At 44.6% G+C, this 14955-nt stretch overlaps 1 protein-coding gene and 1 long non-coding RNA gene across 3 annotated transcripts in view; one reads left to right on the plus strand and one right to left on the minus strand.

Moving 5' to 3' along the window:
* Positions 1-14955, minus strand: part of ZBTB8B (zinc finger and BTB domain containing 8B) — a 133647-nt gene that overhangs the window by 15806 nt on the left and 102886 nt on the right. The window contains exon 3 of the mRNA XM_069622469.1: positions 1272-1450. Within this exon, the coding sequence (XP_069478570.1) occupies positions 1272-1450 (179 nt within the window). The remainder of the gene's footprint in view (positions 1-1271; positions 1451-14955) is intronic.
* The window catches only part of LOC138503033 (uncharacterized), a 282445-nt gene continuing 277072 nt past the window's right edge, over positions 9583-14955 (plus strand). The window contains exon 1 of one of the 2 annotated variants that reach the window (XR_011279565.1): positions 9583-9694. This is a non-coding gene — a long non-coding RNA (uncharacterized lncRNA). The remainder of the gene's footprint in view (positions 9695-14955) is intronic. The other variant, XR_011279566.1, reaches the window with a different exon arrangement.

Raw genomic sequence — 14955 nt, forward strand, 5'->3', positions numbered from 1 at the left:
TATCCCGGCGTACACTCACATAACCACATTTCATACATTCTTTCCTCATTCATTATATTTGAAACGTAATTCTACAAAAAGAGGCCCACTCAAACCATGAGGCAAGTGGAAATACGTATATTCCACTACCAAGGCCAAGCACAATTACTAATGCAGGTTTTCAGGTACTCTTTACCAGTGCATGTCATATAGGGACCCGAGCCAACAAGAGGAAAGGCTATTCTTCACGCCTCTGAGTCATATAACTGCCTCGCCCAAAAATAAACAATAAATAAAAAGGAAAAGAGAAGAAAAGTACATTAAATGCACAAGCAGCGTCATGCAGGAGAAGGACACAACACGCATTTAAAATGTGCACCTTAGTATCATTTGTGTTCAATTATTACGTGGCTGTAGTGCGCATTGCATACAATATGATAAGGCTCCTCACACATTAAAATCCCATGAGCCATCCTATTAAGTCTGGGATGTGCAGGCCTCGTTCTCTCGCTATTCCTCTGTTCCATGTATCTTTCCTTTCTCCCCCCTCCCCCTCCCCTTTATTCTACCCTTTCCCCCTCAAAACTCTCAATGGGTTGCATCTGCAAGCCGACCATGTGGGCGCAGACAATGAGGGGTGCCGAGTTGAGAACAGAGAGTGTCAGAAGTGGGCGCCATCCACGCCCACCGATCCGCCAGCCGTATACATGATCACAGTCTGGAACAGCATGTTAATATGAAACTTGAATCTCTGTGTGTGGTACGATAGCAGCCACTATCCCTTCAGCCCCCATAATGTCTGCGAGATATTTGATACACAATTGTGTCTAAGCATTGCATCAGGTCGCCAAACCGTGGTCAAGACATTTCTCTTGCCCAGATGATACTGACCAAAGCTTAGAGCCCAGGAATGGTCATGAAGGTTGGCCTTTATCTTCTTATGGACAGTTCCATCTTATTGTTTTTTGTACTGTTCAATGATGTTCTGTGCTCTTCTGCCCCCGGGCGAGGGCTGCTCATTATTAAATGCTTAAAATACAAATAAAAAGACCCTAATCTGCTATAGTGTGACGAAGAGATGTTAAGGACAGCAACTCTCCTACCACTGAAAGTGAGTGCAGGCGAGTGACAATGTGTTGACTGCGCTGAGCATTGCTCATTTCATTCTAGAAAAACCAATGTCGGATGGAAAAAATGAATCAAGCACAACAAGAATCACGCACCATTACCAATAAACCAATAAACCATCATGAACTGAGTGCCGGATGCACGTGCCAGGCCTGCAGACTTACACTCAGCGCGTGACTGCGAAGGTGCTCCTGCCGTGTAAACCTCTTGCCACATGTGTCACATGGGTATGGCCTCTCGCCCGTGTGGGAGCGGATGTGGCGCTTCAGGATGCCCTTCTGCTTGGCGGTGTATGGGCAGAACGGACACTTGTGCAGCTTTATAGGAACCACAAGAACTTCCCCTGTACAAATAAGAAAGAGATCAACACAAAGCGTTAAGATAATGTACTGGGAGAAGGACAAAGCATACAAAAGGAAAGCACCATCAGTAAATCCATAGCTGACAGTGGAGGAGTGGGGGAGGGAAAAGGGGTGAAGACAAGTGGCAGTGTTTCTGTCAAACCACAAAGACACAGGGTGGCCGCAGGAGCTCAGACTGCAGATCAAGCAGACCAAAAGTGAATTATTAGTATTTTCCCCTTCTGCCCCCTTATACATACTGAGGTGAAGTCGCAGCTAGCACAAGTCCTGACCAAGCCATCAATGATTTGTGGGAAGTGTTGCAGGTTGCCTGTCTATGTACTTTTTCAGAGGTAGAGTGGTTGCAGCAACAGGGAACTGAAAGCCAAATCTGGCCAACCTAAGAGCAAATCCTTACAGGGCCACCTTCCTGTGTGTGCACGCAGACACAGAGGCAACCCAAAGCCACATCTGGCAAGCATAAGAGCAAATCCTTATAGGGCCAGCTTCCTGTGCGTGCGCCCAGACTTAGAGGGAACCCAAAGCCAGATCTGGTCAACCCAAGAGCAAATCCTTACAGGGTCACCTTCCTGTGCCTGCACCCAGGCTCAGAGGCAACCCAAAGCCAGATCTGATCAACCCAAGAGCAAATCCTTACAGGGTCACCTTCCTGTGCATGCGCCCAGACGCAGAGGGAACCCAAAGCCAGATCTGGTCAACCCAAGAGCAAATCCTTACAGGGTCACCTTCCTGTGCCTGCACCCAGACGCAGAGGGAACCCAAAGCCAGATCTGGTCAACCTAAGAGCAAATCCTTATAGGGCCACCTTCCTGTGCGTGCGCCCAGATGCAGAGGGAACCCAAAGCCAGATCTGGTCAACCCAAGAACAAATACTTACAGGGCCACCTTCCTGTGCGTGCACCCAGACGCAGAGGCAACCCAAAGCCAGATCTGGTCAACCCAAGAGCAAATCCTTACAGGGTCACCTTCCTGAGCGTGCACCCAGACGCAGAGGCAACCCAAAGCCAGATCTGGCAAGCCTAAGAGCAAATCCTTACAGGGCCACCTTCCTGTGCATGCACCCAGACGCAGAGGGAACCCAAAGCCAGATCTGGTCAACCCCAGAGCAAATCCTTACAGGGCAATCTTCCTGTGCATGCACCCAGACACAGAGGCAACCCAAAGCCAGATCTGGCAAGCCTAAGAGCAAATCCTTACAGGGCCACCTTCCTGTGCGTGCACCCAGGCGCAGAGGCAACCCGAAGCCAGATCTGGTCAACCAAAGAGCAAATCCTTACAGGGCCACCTTCCTGTGCGTGCACCCAGATAAAGAGGGAGCCCAGAGAAGTACCCTTCCTGTTTCTGAACCAATTGTGATGAATCCTATGGATCCCTCCCAGAAACCCTGCCTAAAGTATCCTCGTGGGTGTTCAGGGAAAGGCAGATGCTTCCTGATCCTGACCTTAGGGGTGGTATAATGCAGGAGGATCACCGGGGAGGAGAAAAGGGTTAGGGGAGTGAGGGATGCTTGTGAGATGAGACACAGTATTTAACTTCTTGTAAAGAGGACATCCTACAAATACCACAGTATGTGATGGCTTGTTGCCATCATGACTCCATGGGTCCACAAGTGGACCATCTGAAAGTAACCAACAGGGAGCTGATTCCAGTCGCAAAGGAACTGTCCACCCCAGTGCAACATTTGCTTAAGACCTTACAGACACAAGCTCATTGCAACCACATTGCCTCTTTCTTTAGGGACAAAATCTGCAATATCCGGGATCTAATAGGCACAGGTAGGTCGGATCTTGTAGACCCTGATCCTTTAACTTTCGAAGTTGAGAAGACACTAGCTAGCACTTTTCAATTCAGCACAGTGACAGATAGTATTGTCTCTTCGTCATTGCTAAAACTCAGATCTGCTTCCCCTACTGACCCGATGCCCCTTTGTATCATTCAGGCAGCCTTAGGCCAGTCCATTTCTCTGTTCACTGCTGCGTTATAACACTCTTTCTCGACAGGGTTTATTGCAGAGCCCCTCAAGCACCCAGTGATTTCGCCACTACTAAATAAGGCACAAATAGACACACTGAGGGACAAAGGTAAGACAGCACTCCTACTACTCCTTGACCTTTCTGCCGCGTTCGATTTGGTAGACCACACTATACTTTGCAACCACCTGGCCTCCGGTGCCTGCCTCTCCCAGGAGGCAGTCGCCTGAATCCAGTCCTTCCTTGGTAACAGGACAATGCGAGTCTTCTCGCCCCTAGCAGCTGCGGACCCTGCACCTATATCATGCGGTGTACCCCACGGCTCCTGCGTATCACCCACTCTGTACAACATCTTCACAAAGCCCCTTTTCGATGATCTAGATGGTCCGGGTATCACCTACACTAATTATGCGGATGATACACAGATCCTCATCCCGTTGACGGGAGATTATGACAAGGATTTGGCCTTTGTGAATAGTGTGTACCTCATCATCCAGGCATGGATGGCCTCTCACGGTCTATGCCTGAATGATGACAAAACAGAACTACACATTCTAGGCACACCTTCCAACATCAAAAAACAAGGTCCTAAGTATGCATCCCTCACAATCGATAACAACAACATTACTGTAGCCAAGTTAGTTACAACACTTGGATTCTACATAGACTCCACGCTCACCTTCAGTAAACAAGTTAATGCTATGGCCTCAGCCACATCCTATACCTGCAAGCTAATCAGAGCAGCCAAGCCCTTCATCTCCCCAAACAACTGCATCACATTAGCACGAGCCCTAATATTATCCAAATTGGATTACTGTAACGCCTTATACCTAGGCAGTAACGAATACATCATATCCAAAATTCAGACTCTTCAGAACAATGCCTTGAAAGCTGCCTTAAGTTTCCCTAAAACTGCCCATATATCTGACCTTAGGAGATCCGGCAATTGGCTTTCCACAAAAGATAAAATTCTCCTTAAAACTGCATCCTTGACGCATAAATGCCTCAACCACGCAGCCCCACAATACCTCACAGATAGATTTACTAGACAAACAGCTTCTCGCCCACTAAGAAAAGCCAACTCTAACCTCCTTCTAGTACAGAGATTCAAGCTGACTAAGTCCGGTGGGAGCAGCTTCCCTGTTAAAGCAGCACAATATTGGAACTCCCTCCCTCCCTGCCTTAAGGGAAGACCTACCTTACCCACAATTTAGATCCACTCTCATCCATTGGCTAAAGGAACATGATGCCTGACCCCACCTTACCTGCATCCGCCCGCATACCTAGTGTATATATGAGCCCTCAATGCTTTGTTATTTTTATGCGCTCCACTTCTATATTCAAGGGATTTACTGTATATATTTATTTGCCTTACTGTTGTTTCATGCATACAGCATTGTAACCCCAGCTGTATTTATTTCTGTCCACTGTGTAACTAAGCTTAACAACCCTCTTAATGCTTTCGCGCCCGAATACCTCTGGGTCTGGTGCGCAATACAAATAAATAAACAAACAAATCTTGATCCAGCTGCAGTGGAGAACTACTGTCCTATGGAGTCAATTGTGACCCCTCAATTGTCAAACTTCCTGGAATCTAACCAACTACTTCATCCTTTTCAATCAGACTTCCGCCCCTGCATGCGCACAGAATCTGTGATGGTTGCTCTTATGGATGACATTGCTTTGCTTCAAGACTGCGTAGAGGTGGGAGCTGTGATTCTACTTGACCTCTTAGCGGCTTTCGACACTACTGACCATCAGAACTTGCTTCTATGTCTTCAGAAGGTGTAAATATCGGGGACCCTGCTCCAGTGGATTGCCTCCTTTTGGGCAGACCGGGAACAGGCGGTTTCACTTCCTCCTTTTACATCCTTTCCCACAGCAGTGAAGTGCGGGTTTCCCCAGTGCTCTGCCCCGCCTCCCCCTTTGTTCAACTTATATATGCAGGTCTCGGTCTACTTGATTACTGACCATGGGGTACACTTTTTCTCATATGCTGACGATACACAGATTCTTTTCTGTCTTAATGCCCCATCCTCTGACCTGCCTTCTAAACTGAAAGACTGCCTCTCTGCGGTCGCAGAGTGGATGGCCAAAATTGGCTTAAACGTAACAGATACAAACCAGAGGTCCTTCCGGTGGGATCAAACTCCATAGAAAACTCATGGACCTCTGACCACTGGCCTGCTTCCCTAGGCACCTGTCTTGAGCCGACCCTTACAGTGAAAAGTCTAGGTATTTAACTAATGGCCAGCAGCTCCAGAGAGGCTCATATCTCAGCTGTCTGCCAATCTGGCTACACTAAATTGAAGTTTTGAAAACCTTTCCTCCCATCTGATTTTAGTATTAAGATTGTTACTGCATTCATAATGGTCTCCGTAGACTACTGCAACAGCCTCTATCTTGGCCAACCTGAGGCTCTGCTTCAAAGCCTGCAGACTCTTCAGAATGCAGCTGCTCGTCTTGCATTGGGAGCCCCCAGACTGTCACATTTGTGGGACCTACTTCATGAATTGCACTGGCTTCCCTTTAGGAGCTGGGTCAAGTTTAAAATCCTAAGTCTTGTACACTGAGACACTCACAATGCTGGTGCAGAATTCCTACAGTCTAGGCTCATGCCCTACATCCCTGTTAGACTTCTTTGTTCCACCACTCAAGCTCTGCCGTGTATCCCTAGATTCTGCCGTGCCCAGGCTGGAGGAAGATCTTTTATGGTGCTGGTCTCTATACTTTGGAATGCTCTACCACCTGACCTCTGCAAGATTACTAAATATCTCTATTTCCGGAAGGCCTTAAAATCTCATATGTTCTAAAACTGTCCTCATCTGCTCCTCACTAGAGCCTTGATGCCTTTATGGTCTTTGTCTGCGCTCTATGAATCGTCATACAATACAATACAATATGAATAAAATACACTATAAGGTGGCAAACAGGTTGCCCTTCTGGAAGAAGCTAACCAGAGGGAGATGAGCATTGTTTGTGGAAAGGTCTTAGTATGGGCCAATGTGAATGTTCTATTCCCTGAATGCTGCTAACATATTGATACCAAAGAAGACTATTGAAGTTCATGTCATTCTAATCTGAAAGTTAACATTAAAGCACTGTTCTCTTTTGGAGTTGAAGTATACGGGCAGGCGAGTGCACCCGTAGGGCAAGAAGCGATTGCTCAGAAGAAACCTGGTGAAAGGATAAATCAGGTAGTAGAAGGTGCAAGTACTACACAGTGGCACTAACAAGAACAACATGTTGAGTGGTGACATTTGGGGAAGAATTGGGAAAGCCGGTTGAAGAAGAGTTACAATTCTTTCTGCATTTAAAATTGTGGTGAACCACCTGACCAAACTATTTGTTGTTGGCAAAATTGTGAACATTCTTATTCCAGGAGGAGTGAGAATGTATGACTTCTCTTTCAAGAGACTTTATTGAAGCAGCAGAACTTCGTATCTTTAAGTACAAAATCTTAAAACTTATACTGGAACTTTGTGTTAAACTGGATTTCCTTGTGTTTTTTTTTAACTGTGGAGAAAACCCTTGTTTGGTCTGGGAAAGGGAGTTTGCCGTGACCACGACAAGAGACATTTATCACTTTGTGAAGCAGGTCATATCTTATATATATATCTATATATATATACACATTTAACGATGAACTTTGACTATTTCGAGATTGAATGTTTTCGGTAAAGCAAATGTTGGTTCTACAGCGTGCGGAAGGGAGTGGTTGTGGACTCGCTGCATGTGGGGGACAAATACAACGTTGGTATTATCACTGATTCGCTTATTAAATACAATTCATGAGGAGATCTAGTCTAAATCCATGCTAGTCCACTAATGATACTGCCTGCTATCCAACAGCTTATTTGCCCATGACACTGATTAGGCTGGGCAGGCCTTAACAGCAAATTGATTTGTATCCTAAATTTGAACTTCTTGCCTTGAACATGTATCAATGTGGTTTAGGAACGTCCTCGACTATATATCCATCTTTGTACTCACATGGCAGATTATTTGTAGGAAGCATGGATTGTACTTGGAATCGAGATTTGGGCACTTCAAGTCCCTTATTATTATACAAAAATATTGTACATGAACCGACATGAGTATATATATTTATTATATATCTATGCGCTAGAAATAGTGATGCCTGTTTACCATATAAACTTACCAACATGGAATAGATTATAAGGAGAGAGCTTTGGATTTGCGGAGATCCACAGTTAGTAGAAGGGTAGATGTTATATGTGCTTCCTACAGGAATATTACGGTTTATGTTTGAAAAAGGAAAGTTCCTTACGTGGACTCAATGCATTGAAGTACCAACACATGACTAGAAAGAACTATTTTATTTATATTTTGTATACCACAGTTGCCTGCACAAAAAATTGCTTTAAGCAATAATTAGGGGAAAATGGAAAAAACAACTTGAACCCATAATGAATCCCCTCCTCTTTCCTTTAAACTCCAACTTCTGTGTTACGTAGCAATTTATTTTGATATATTGTATATGTGGAAGATTGTAATTTGGTTGTCTTTTGTCTGGTTTGATCTGTTTTGAATCCTTTTTGTAACCAATATGACTAAAAGTAATGTTGTAAAAGTTTGTTAATCGAACTAAAAACAACAATAATAAAAAAATATATATACATATATACACATATATTAGGTATGTTTCCATACTCAGCTGATGCAATTTATCAGTGTTAGGTTGCCCTCTGCTGTCCAAATGGAAAAGTGCACCCACTTCAACAACTGCTACCATTTCAACAAACAGAATGAGCACTGCTCTATACAGTCACCTTCACTTTTCACTATCTCAAACATTCGGAAGTTACTTCTTTCCACCCCCACTCCTCTTCACACAGGGCACGGCGGTTCCCGTGTCAATGAGCAGTTAATCACTGGCTCAACGTTTCAGTCTCTAAAGAGCAGAGCGCTGTAGCATGAATGCCTCCTCACGAGCTAAAACTGAAAGTAGGTGCTGTAATTATGCTACTAAGCAATCCTATGCCATCACTGGTACTGTGCAATGGAACAAGGTTGACAATTACGCGTCTACAAAGACACATCATACAGGCCTGTGTGATCGATGGAACTTAGATACTGTTCTTATTACCACTGATCGCTTCCAGGTCCATGTGACTTATCAATGGTAATTGAAAAGGCTGAACGTATCAGATGGAATGAAAGGTATACGCATACCTTTCATTCCATCTGATACGTTCAGCCTTTTCAATTACCATTGATAAGTCACATGGACCTGGAAGCGATCAGTGGTAATTCCGATACTTAAAAAAAGGGACAGAAGTGACCCTATGAATTATCAACCAATATCGATTTTTAAGATATGCTAGAACGGTGTATGTTACGCCGGGAACAGCTAGTTATATATATATATATGTGTTGAATTAAGTTGCCATACAATTCCTTTTTGCTTTGATTGTTGTGTAAGTGGGTTATATATCCCTTGGATAGAGTGTTCCCTTTAGTTTATGTTAGGCAGGGAAGTCCTTGTCAGGATAGGGACAGCAAGGCAGTTATTCAACCTGTTTTGTTTAATAAAATGGCAACAGATGAAAACTCTTTACAAAGTTGTCCGCCCTCACATTTCTGACCACTCACATAATATACAGAACGAAACAAAGGCCATGTTCAGGTTCTACACTATCCAAGAGTAAATACTTACAGGACCACCTTCCTGTGCCCACCCCCAGATACAGAGGGAACCCAGGGACGTCATTTGGGGGTCGCCAGAGGTTGCAACAGTGACCTCTGCTGATTCCCTTGCGACCTCTGTAATCTTTTTGCGACCTCTGATTAAGGCCTTGCTGCATAATTCTTTTTAAAATAATCAGAGGTCGCAAAAAAATTACAGAGGTCATGGAGCTTGCCTTGCAAGTTGCCGTGCACGCGAATCATCCTGCCAGTGCCTTCGACCTCTGATTATTTAAAAAAGAATTATGAGGCAAGTCACTGGCAGGCTGATTCGCGCGCATGCCAACTTGCAAGGCAAGCTCCATGATGCCTGCCTGGGGGCGGGCGCGGCTCCACTAGGTCTGGAGGCTGGCACTCGAGGTCATGGTTGCCAGGCAACCATGAACTTTGTCCGAACTCGCCTCCGCTATGTTTCCTGCATATTCTGTAAGCAGGGCACCCGCACCGGGACACAGAGCATTGCCCGGCTTTTGGTGACTGCAGCTGGCAGCAGAGCTTGAAGGCTGGTCTGCGCTGCTGAGTTCCACCGTCCTCGGGCTGTGTGTGGTGAGTAGCAACATAAATAATATTTATTTTAAAAAAGCAATGTATTCCTATACCTATACTTACAATGTACCCAGCATGCATTGCCTTGAACTTCTTTCTAGCAACTAATTTCCCATTAATAGTTTAAATAAGGAAGCTGCTGGGCCCAGAGGCCATATAACACCAAATATGGAAAGACCAGGGCCGAAAGGAGAACAAGTGTATAGATCGTGAGAAATCCCCAGTATGATATGATATGATATGGCATTTATAACGCGCCTATATACAAGTGTTTCAAGGCGCGAAGTGCACAACTATATACTGTCTGAAAATAAAAGCACACCTGGGGGTTTGTTATAAGTCAATGTGCTAAATGTCAGCACCTCATTGCTGTCCATGTTAAACCACACGTGAATTGTGTCACTGCGAGCCGAGTTTATGCACTGAAACGGTACCGTCTCTGCTCTTCCAGCACTCTAACCTGATGTTTACTTGTCCCTGTGGGTTAAGCGACTGGACTCTGGTTCAACTCAGCCTTTCATCTTGCTTCGGTTGATAAATGAATACCAACACAGGTTGTGTGATATAGTATGTATAGTAGTTTAAATGAAGTGCTTGTGCTTAAGTGCTATATATTAAAACATCATAATTGTTTGGCCTTGGACATCTGCTTGCATTCACGGTGATTTGGTAATATGGGCCAATACGTGCTGATATTAACGATACATAGTGTGATCCATTCTTGTATGAAATGCACATCAATTTACAGGGTTATCGTGACCATATTGTTCGTAGTGTACTTAGAAAGAAAGCTATGTGATGCCACTTCCTGTGATGTCATGCGGGGCATGGTCAAATGACATCACTTCCTGTGATGTTGCGTGGGGGCATTGTCAAATGACATCACTTCCTGTGATGTCGCGTGGGGGTGTGGTCAAATGACATCACTTCCTGTGATGTCACTTTTGGGTGTGTGACATTGTGATGTCACTTCCGCGACCCCTGGCATTTTGGTGAAATGACATCCCTGAGGGAACCCAAAGCCAAATCTGACCAAACCAAAAGTAAATCTTCATAGAGCTACCTTCCTGTCCCCGCATCCAGATGCAGAGGAAATCCAGACCAAGTTCTGACGAACTCAAGAGTAAATCCTTACAGGGCCACCTTCCAGTCCCTGCACCAACATGCAGAGATAACCCAAACCAGATCTGGGCAACCCAAGAGTAAATCCATAGAGGGCCACCTTACCATCCCTGCACCCAGAAACAGACGGGGGCCAGATCTAGCCAGCCTAAGAGTAAATCCTTATAGGGGCACCTTCCTGTGCCTGCACCAAAATGCAGAGATAACCCAAGGCCAGATCTGAGCAACCCAAGAGTAAATCCATAGAGGGTCCCCTTACCATCCCTGCACCCAGAAACAGATGGGGGCCAGATCTAGCCAGCCTAAGAGTAAATCCTTATAGGGGCACCTTCCTGTGCCTGCACCAAAATGCAGAGATAACCCAAGGCCAGATCTGAGCAACCCAAGAGTAAATCCATAGAGGGTCACCTTACCGTCCCTGCACCCAGAAACAGACGGGGGCCAGATCTAGCCAGCCTAAGAGTAAATCCTTATAGGGGCACCTTCCTGTGCCTGCACCAAAATGCAGAGATAACCCAAGGCCAGATCTGAGCAATCCAAGAGTAAATCCATAGAGGGTCACCTTACCATCCCTGCACCCAGAAACAGACGGGGCCAGATCTAGCCAGCCTAAGAGTAAATCCTTATAGGGGCACCTTCCTGTGCCTGCACCAAAATGCAGAGATAACCCAAGGCCAGGTCTGAGCAACCCAAGAGTAAATCCATAGAGGGTCACCTTACCGTCCCTGCACCCAGAAACAGACGGGGGCCAGATCTAGCCAGCCTAAGAGTAAATCCTTATAGGGGCACCTTCCTGTGCCTGCACCAAAATGCAGAGATAACCCAAGGCCAGATCTGAGCAATCCAAGAGTAAATCCATAGAGGGTCACCTTACCGTCCCTGCACCCAGAAACAGACGGGGGCCAGATCTAGCCAGCCTAAGAGTAAATCCTTTTAGGGGCACCTTCCTGTGCCTGAACCCAGATGCAGAGATAACCCAAGGCCAGATCTGAGCAATCCAAGAGTAAATCCATAGAGGGTCACCTTACCGTCCCTGCACCCAGAAACAGACGGGGGCCAGATCTAGCCAGCCTAAGAGTAAATCCTTATAGGGGCACCTTCCTGTGCCTGCACCAAAATGCAGAGATAACCCAAGGCCAGATCTGAGCAATCCAAGAGTAAATCCATAGAGGGTCACCTTACCGTCCCTGCACCCAGAAACAGACGGGGGCCAGATCTAGCCAGCCTAATAGTAAATCCTTATAGGGGCACCTTCCTGTGCCTGCACCAAAATGCAGAGATAACCCAAGGCCAGATCTGAGCAATCCAAGAGTAAATCCATAGAGGGTCACCTTACCGTCCCTGCACCCAGAAACAGACGGGGGCCAGATCTAGCCAGCCTAAGAGTAAATCCTTATAGGGGCACCTTCCTGTGCCTGCACCAAAATGCAGAGATAACCCAAGGCCAGGTCTGAGCAACCCAAGTGTAAATCCATAGAGGGTCACCTTACCATCCCTGCACCCAGAAACAGACGGGGGCCAGATCTAGCCAGCCTAAGAGTAAATCCTTATAGGGGCACCTTCCTGTGCCTGCACCAAAATGCAGAGATAACCCAAGGCCAGGTCTGAGCAACCCAAGAGTAAATCCATAGAGGGTCACCTTACCATCCCTGCACCCAGAAACAGACGGGGGCCAGATCTAGCCAGCCTAAGAGTAAATCCTTATAGGGGCACCTTCCTGTGCCTGCACCCAGATGCAGAGGGTGGCAGTATCTGGGCCTCAGAGCCAGATGTATCAAAAATCGACAAATAATTCTTAAGCGCACTCAATTCAAAGGAGCCCTCTATGGGTAGATATGAAACTCCAGTTGGAAATCGATACGGTATAGACCAATCTCTGTTTGATCAAACAAAATAATGTAGTCAGCATAAGCTAACCACGGTATAGGGAATCCATTGATTCCAGGAGGGAAATTAAGTATTTTCAAGAACTCTTGTTTTAAGTCCGCCGTATACAAATGATACAGTAGTGGAGCCAGTCCACACCCCTGTTTGAGACCCCTATTTGTTTGATAGCATTTAAAATATGTCCACGACATATTTAACCGTATCATAATGAAGGTGTGCATATACAATTGTTGGATAAAATACAATAAAGTCTTATCTATGTACATGGCGACCAGCTTTTTCCAAAGTTTAGGTTGTGAGACTAAATCAAAGGCCTTGCTAAAATATATGTAGCAGCAATATCGTTTTGACCTAAGTTTATGTTTTGTTTGGACAATGAGGTATTGCAAAATAGATATATTAGTAATGGTATTGTATCCTTTCCGGAATCCCATCTGCAGGGGACTCAATAGGTAATTTTCGTTTACCCATCCAGTTAGTTTTTTCAATATGGTCGCTGCAAAGATCATTTGGCTACAATCATTCATAGCCAGAAGCCAGTAATTACTCGGGTTTAACCTAACTCCCTTTTTAAAAATAGGGACCAAGACAGATCGACTCCAGTGGCTGGCAAAATGCCTGTGCTCAGTATTTGTACAAATAAGTTATTAAGTATTTTTGCCCAAAGGTGTTGGTCTGCCTTGAGTACAACATTCAGGATTCCATCGGGGCCTGGTGCTCTTGAGCTCTTCAAATTATATATAGTACTTTTCAAGCTATACACATCAATATCCCATTTAGTTATATCTAAGTCATGCTGTAGTTGGATACCATTTTCTTCCCTCCCCTATTCTTCATAATACACAGTCTCAATTAATTTACACCAATCAGTCTCCATTATAGGATTCATTTCCATTGGGAGTAAGCTTATCTTATATGCATTAAATTGAGACCAAAACTTTCTAGTATTATTTGCAGCAATCCAGTTGAATATTGAATAGGGCCCAATTGATGGTGTTCGTGGTTCTTTTATGACATTTCATACAATTTCTATACTCTGTGTTTGCACTCTTTATGATTGTCACTTTTCCCCCAGGCTTATGTTTTTATCATTCTTTGTTTTACTACAGATTTTACAGTGCAAGCTCTTTCGTTTGGCAATAACTGGATCACACAATATCCCCTTTCTCCTATCATTTCTAAATATCCTGTTTTTATAAGTAATTTTCCTAGGTTTCATTTTATTTTTAATCATAATATCTAGGGCCCAATTTGAGTGTTTCAATACTCCGACAATATAAGAGTTTGGCTGTTTTAGTTGGCCATTTATATCTTGAATGGACCTTTCTGTCCAAATAAGCCGATTACCTTTATTATTTGCTTTAATATAAATTTCATGATGCATGTTTATAAAGATGTCATCACAGTACAATTCCCAACTAAGGATAGCATGGTCACTCAAGGTGTTAAACTCTGTCTTAATGAATGCACACTTAATAGACAAAATCTGGGAACATAGAACATGATCTATGCATGATCTATGTAGTCCATTTGTCCAGCTCACAACATTTAGGCCCTTATTGGTAATGTGGAAATGCATAGCAACCAGATCCTGAGTCATCGCAAAGCTGGGCCAGGGCATGTTTGAGGCTCTTCCGTTGGTAGCCGCATTACTAAGGGTGGCAGTATTAAAATCGCTGGCTATCATTATGGGGCGGTTGTGCCATTTGAGAATCATGTCCTCAATCTCCGTTTGAATTGATTTTGTGAAGCTACCTCCTGTTGGACCATACACATTTATTATAAGGATCTGCGTGCCAGACTTATCTTTACTTCTCAATATTGCTGCAACAACATAAGTGGACAAGTTAATATATCCAAACTGGCATAAATCAAACATCAGTCTCGCCCCACTTACCAAGCCCCCACTAGCCCTCCCCCTAGCAGATGGTAAAGCCAGCTTGTGGATAATATAGAAACCATTGATGTAAAAGGGATCAGTACACCATGTCTCTTGAAGGAAGAAGACGTCCGATCTGTGAATGGATTTAACACCAATATGATGGACCAGAAAAGAACAATATCCTTTAGTAGTCCACGCTATTATATTTATCTTATCCTTTCTGGTCGACCATCAATTTGCTCCCTGTTTGATACATTTTGGTGAGTGGTCATCTTCAGCTTCAATATGTTTATCTTCACGAATGAAGGAGTGTAAAGCCTCTTTAGCAGTATTACAGACCAGGGATGTTACTATCGTCTTGTCGCGTGAG

Source organism: Ambystoma mexicanum, chromosome 11, assembly GCF_040938575.1.
Source record: "Ambystoma mexicanum isolate Mex_15411 chromosome 11, UKY_AmexF1_1, whole genome shotgun sequence".
Lineage (NCBI taxonomy): Eukaryota > Metazoa > Chordata > Amphibia > Caudata > Ambystomatidae > Ambystoma > Ambystoma mexicanum.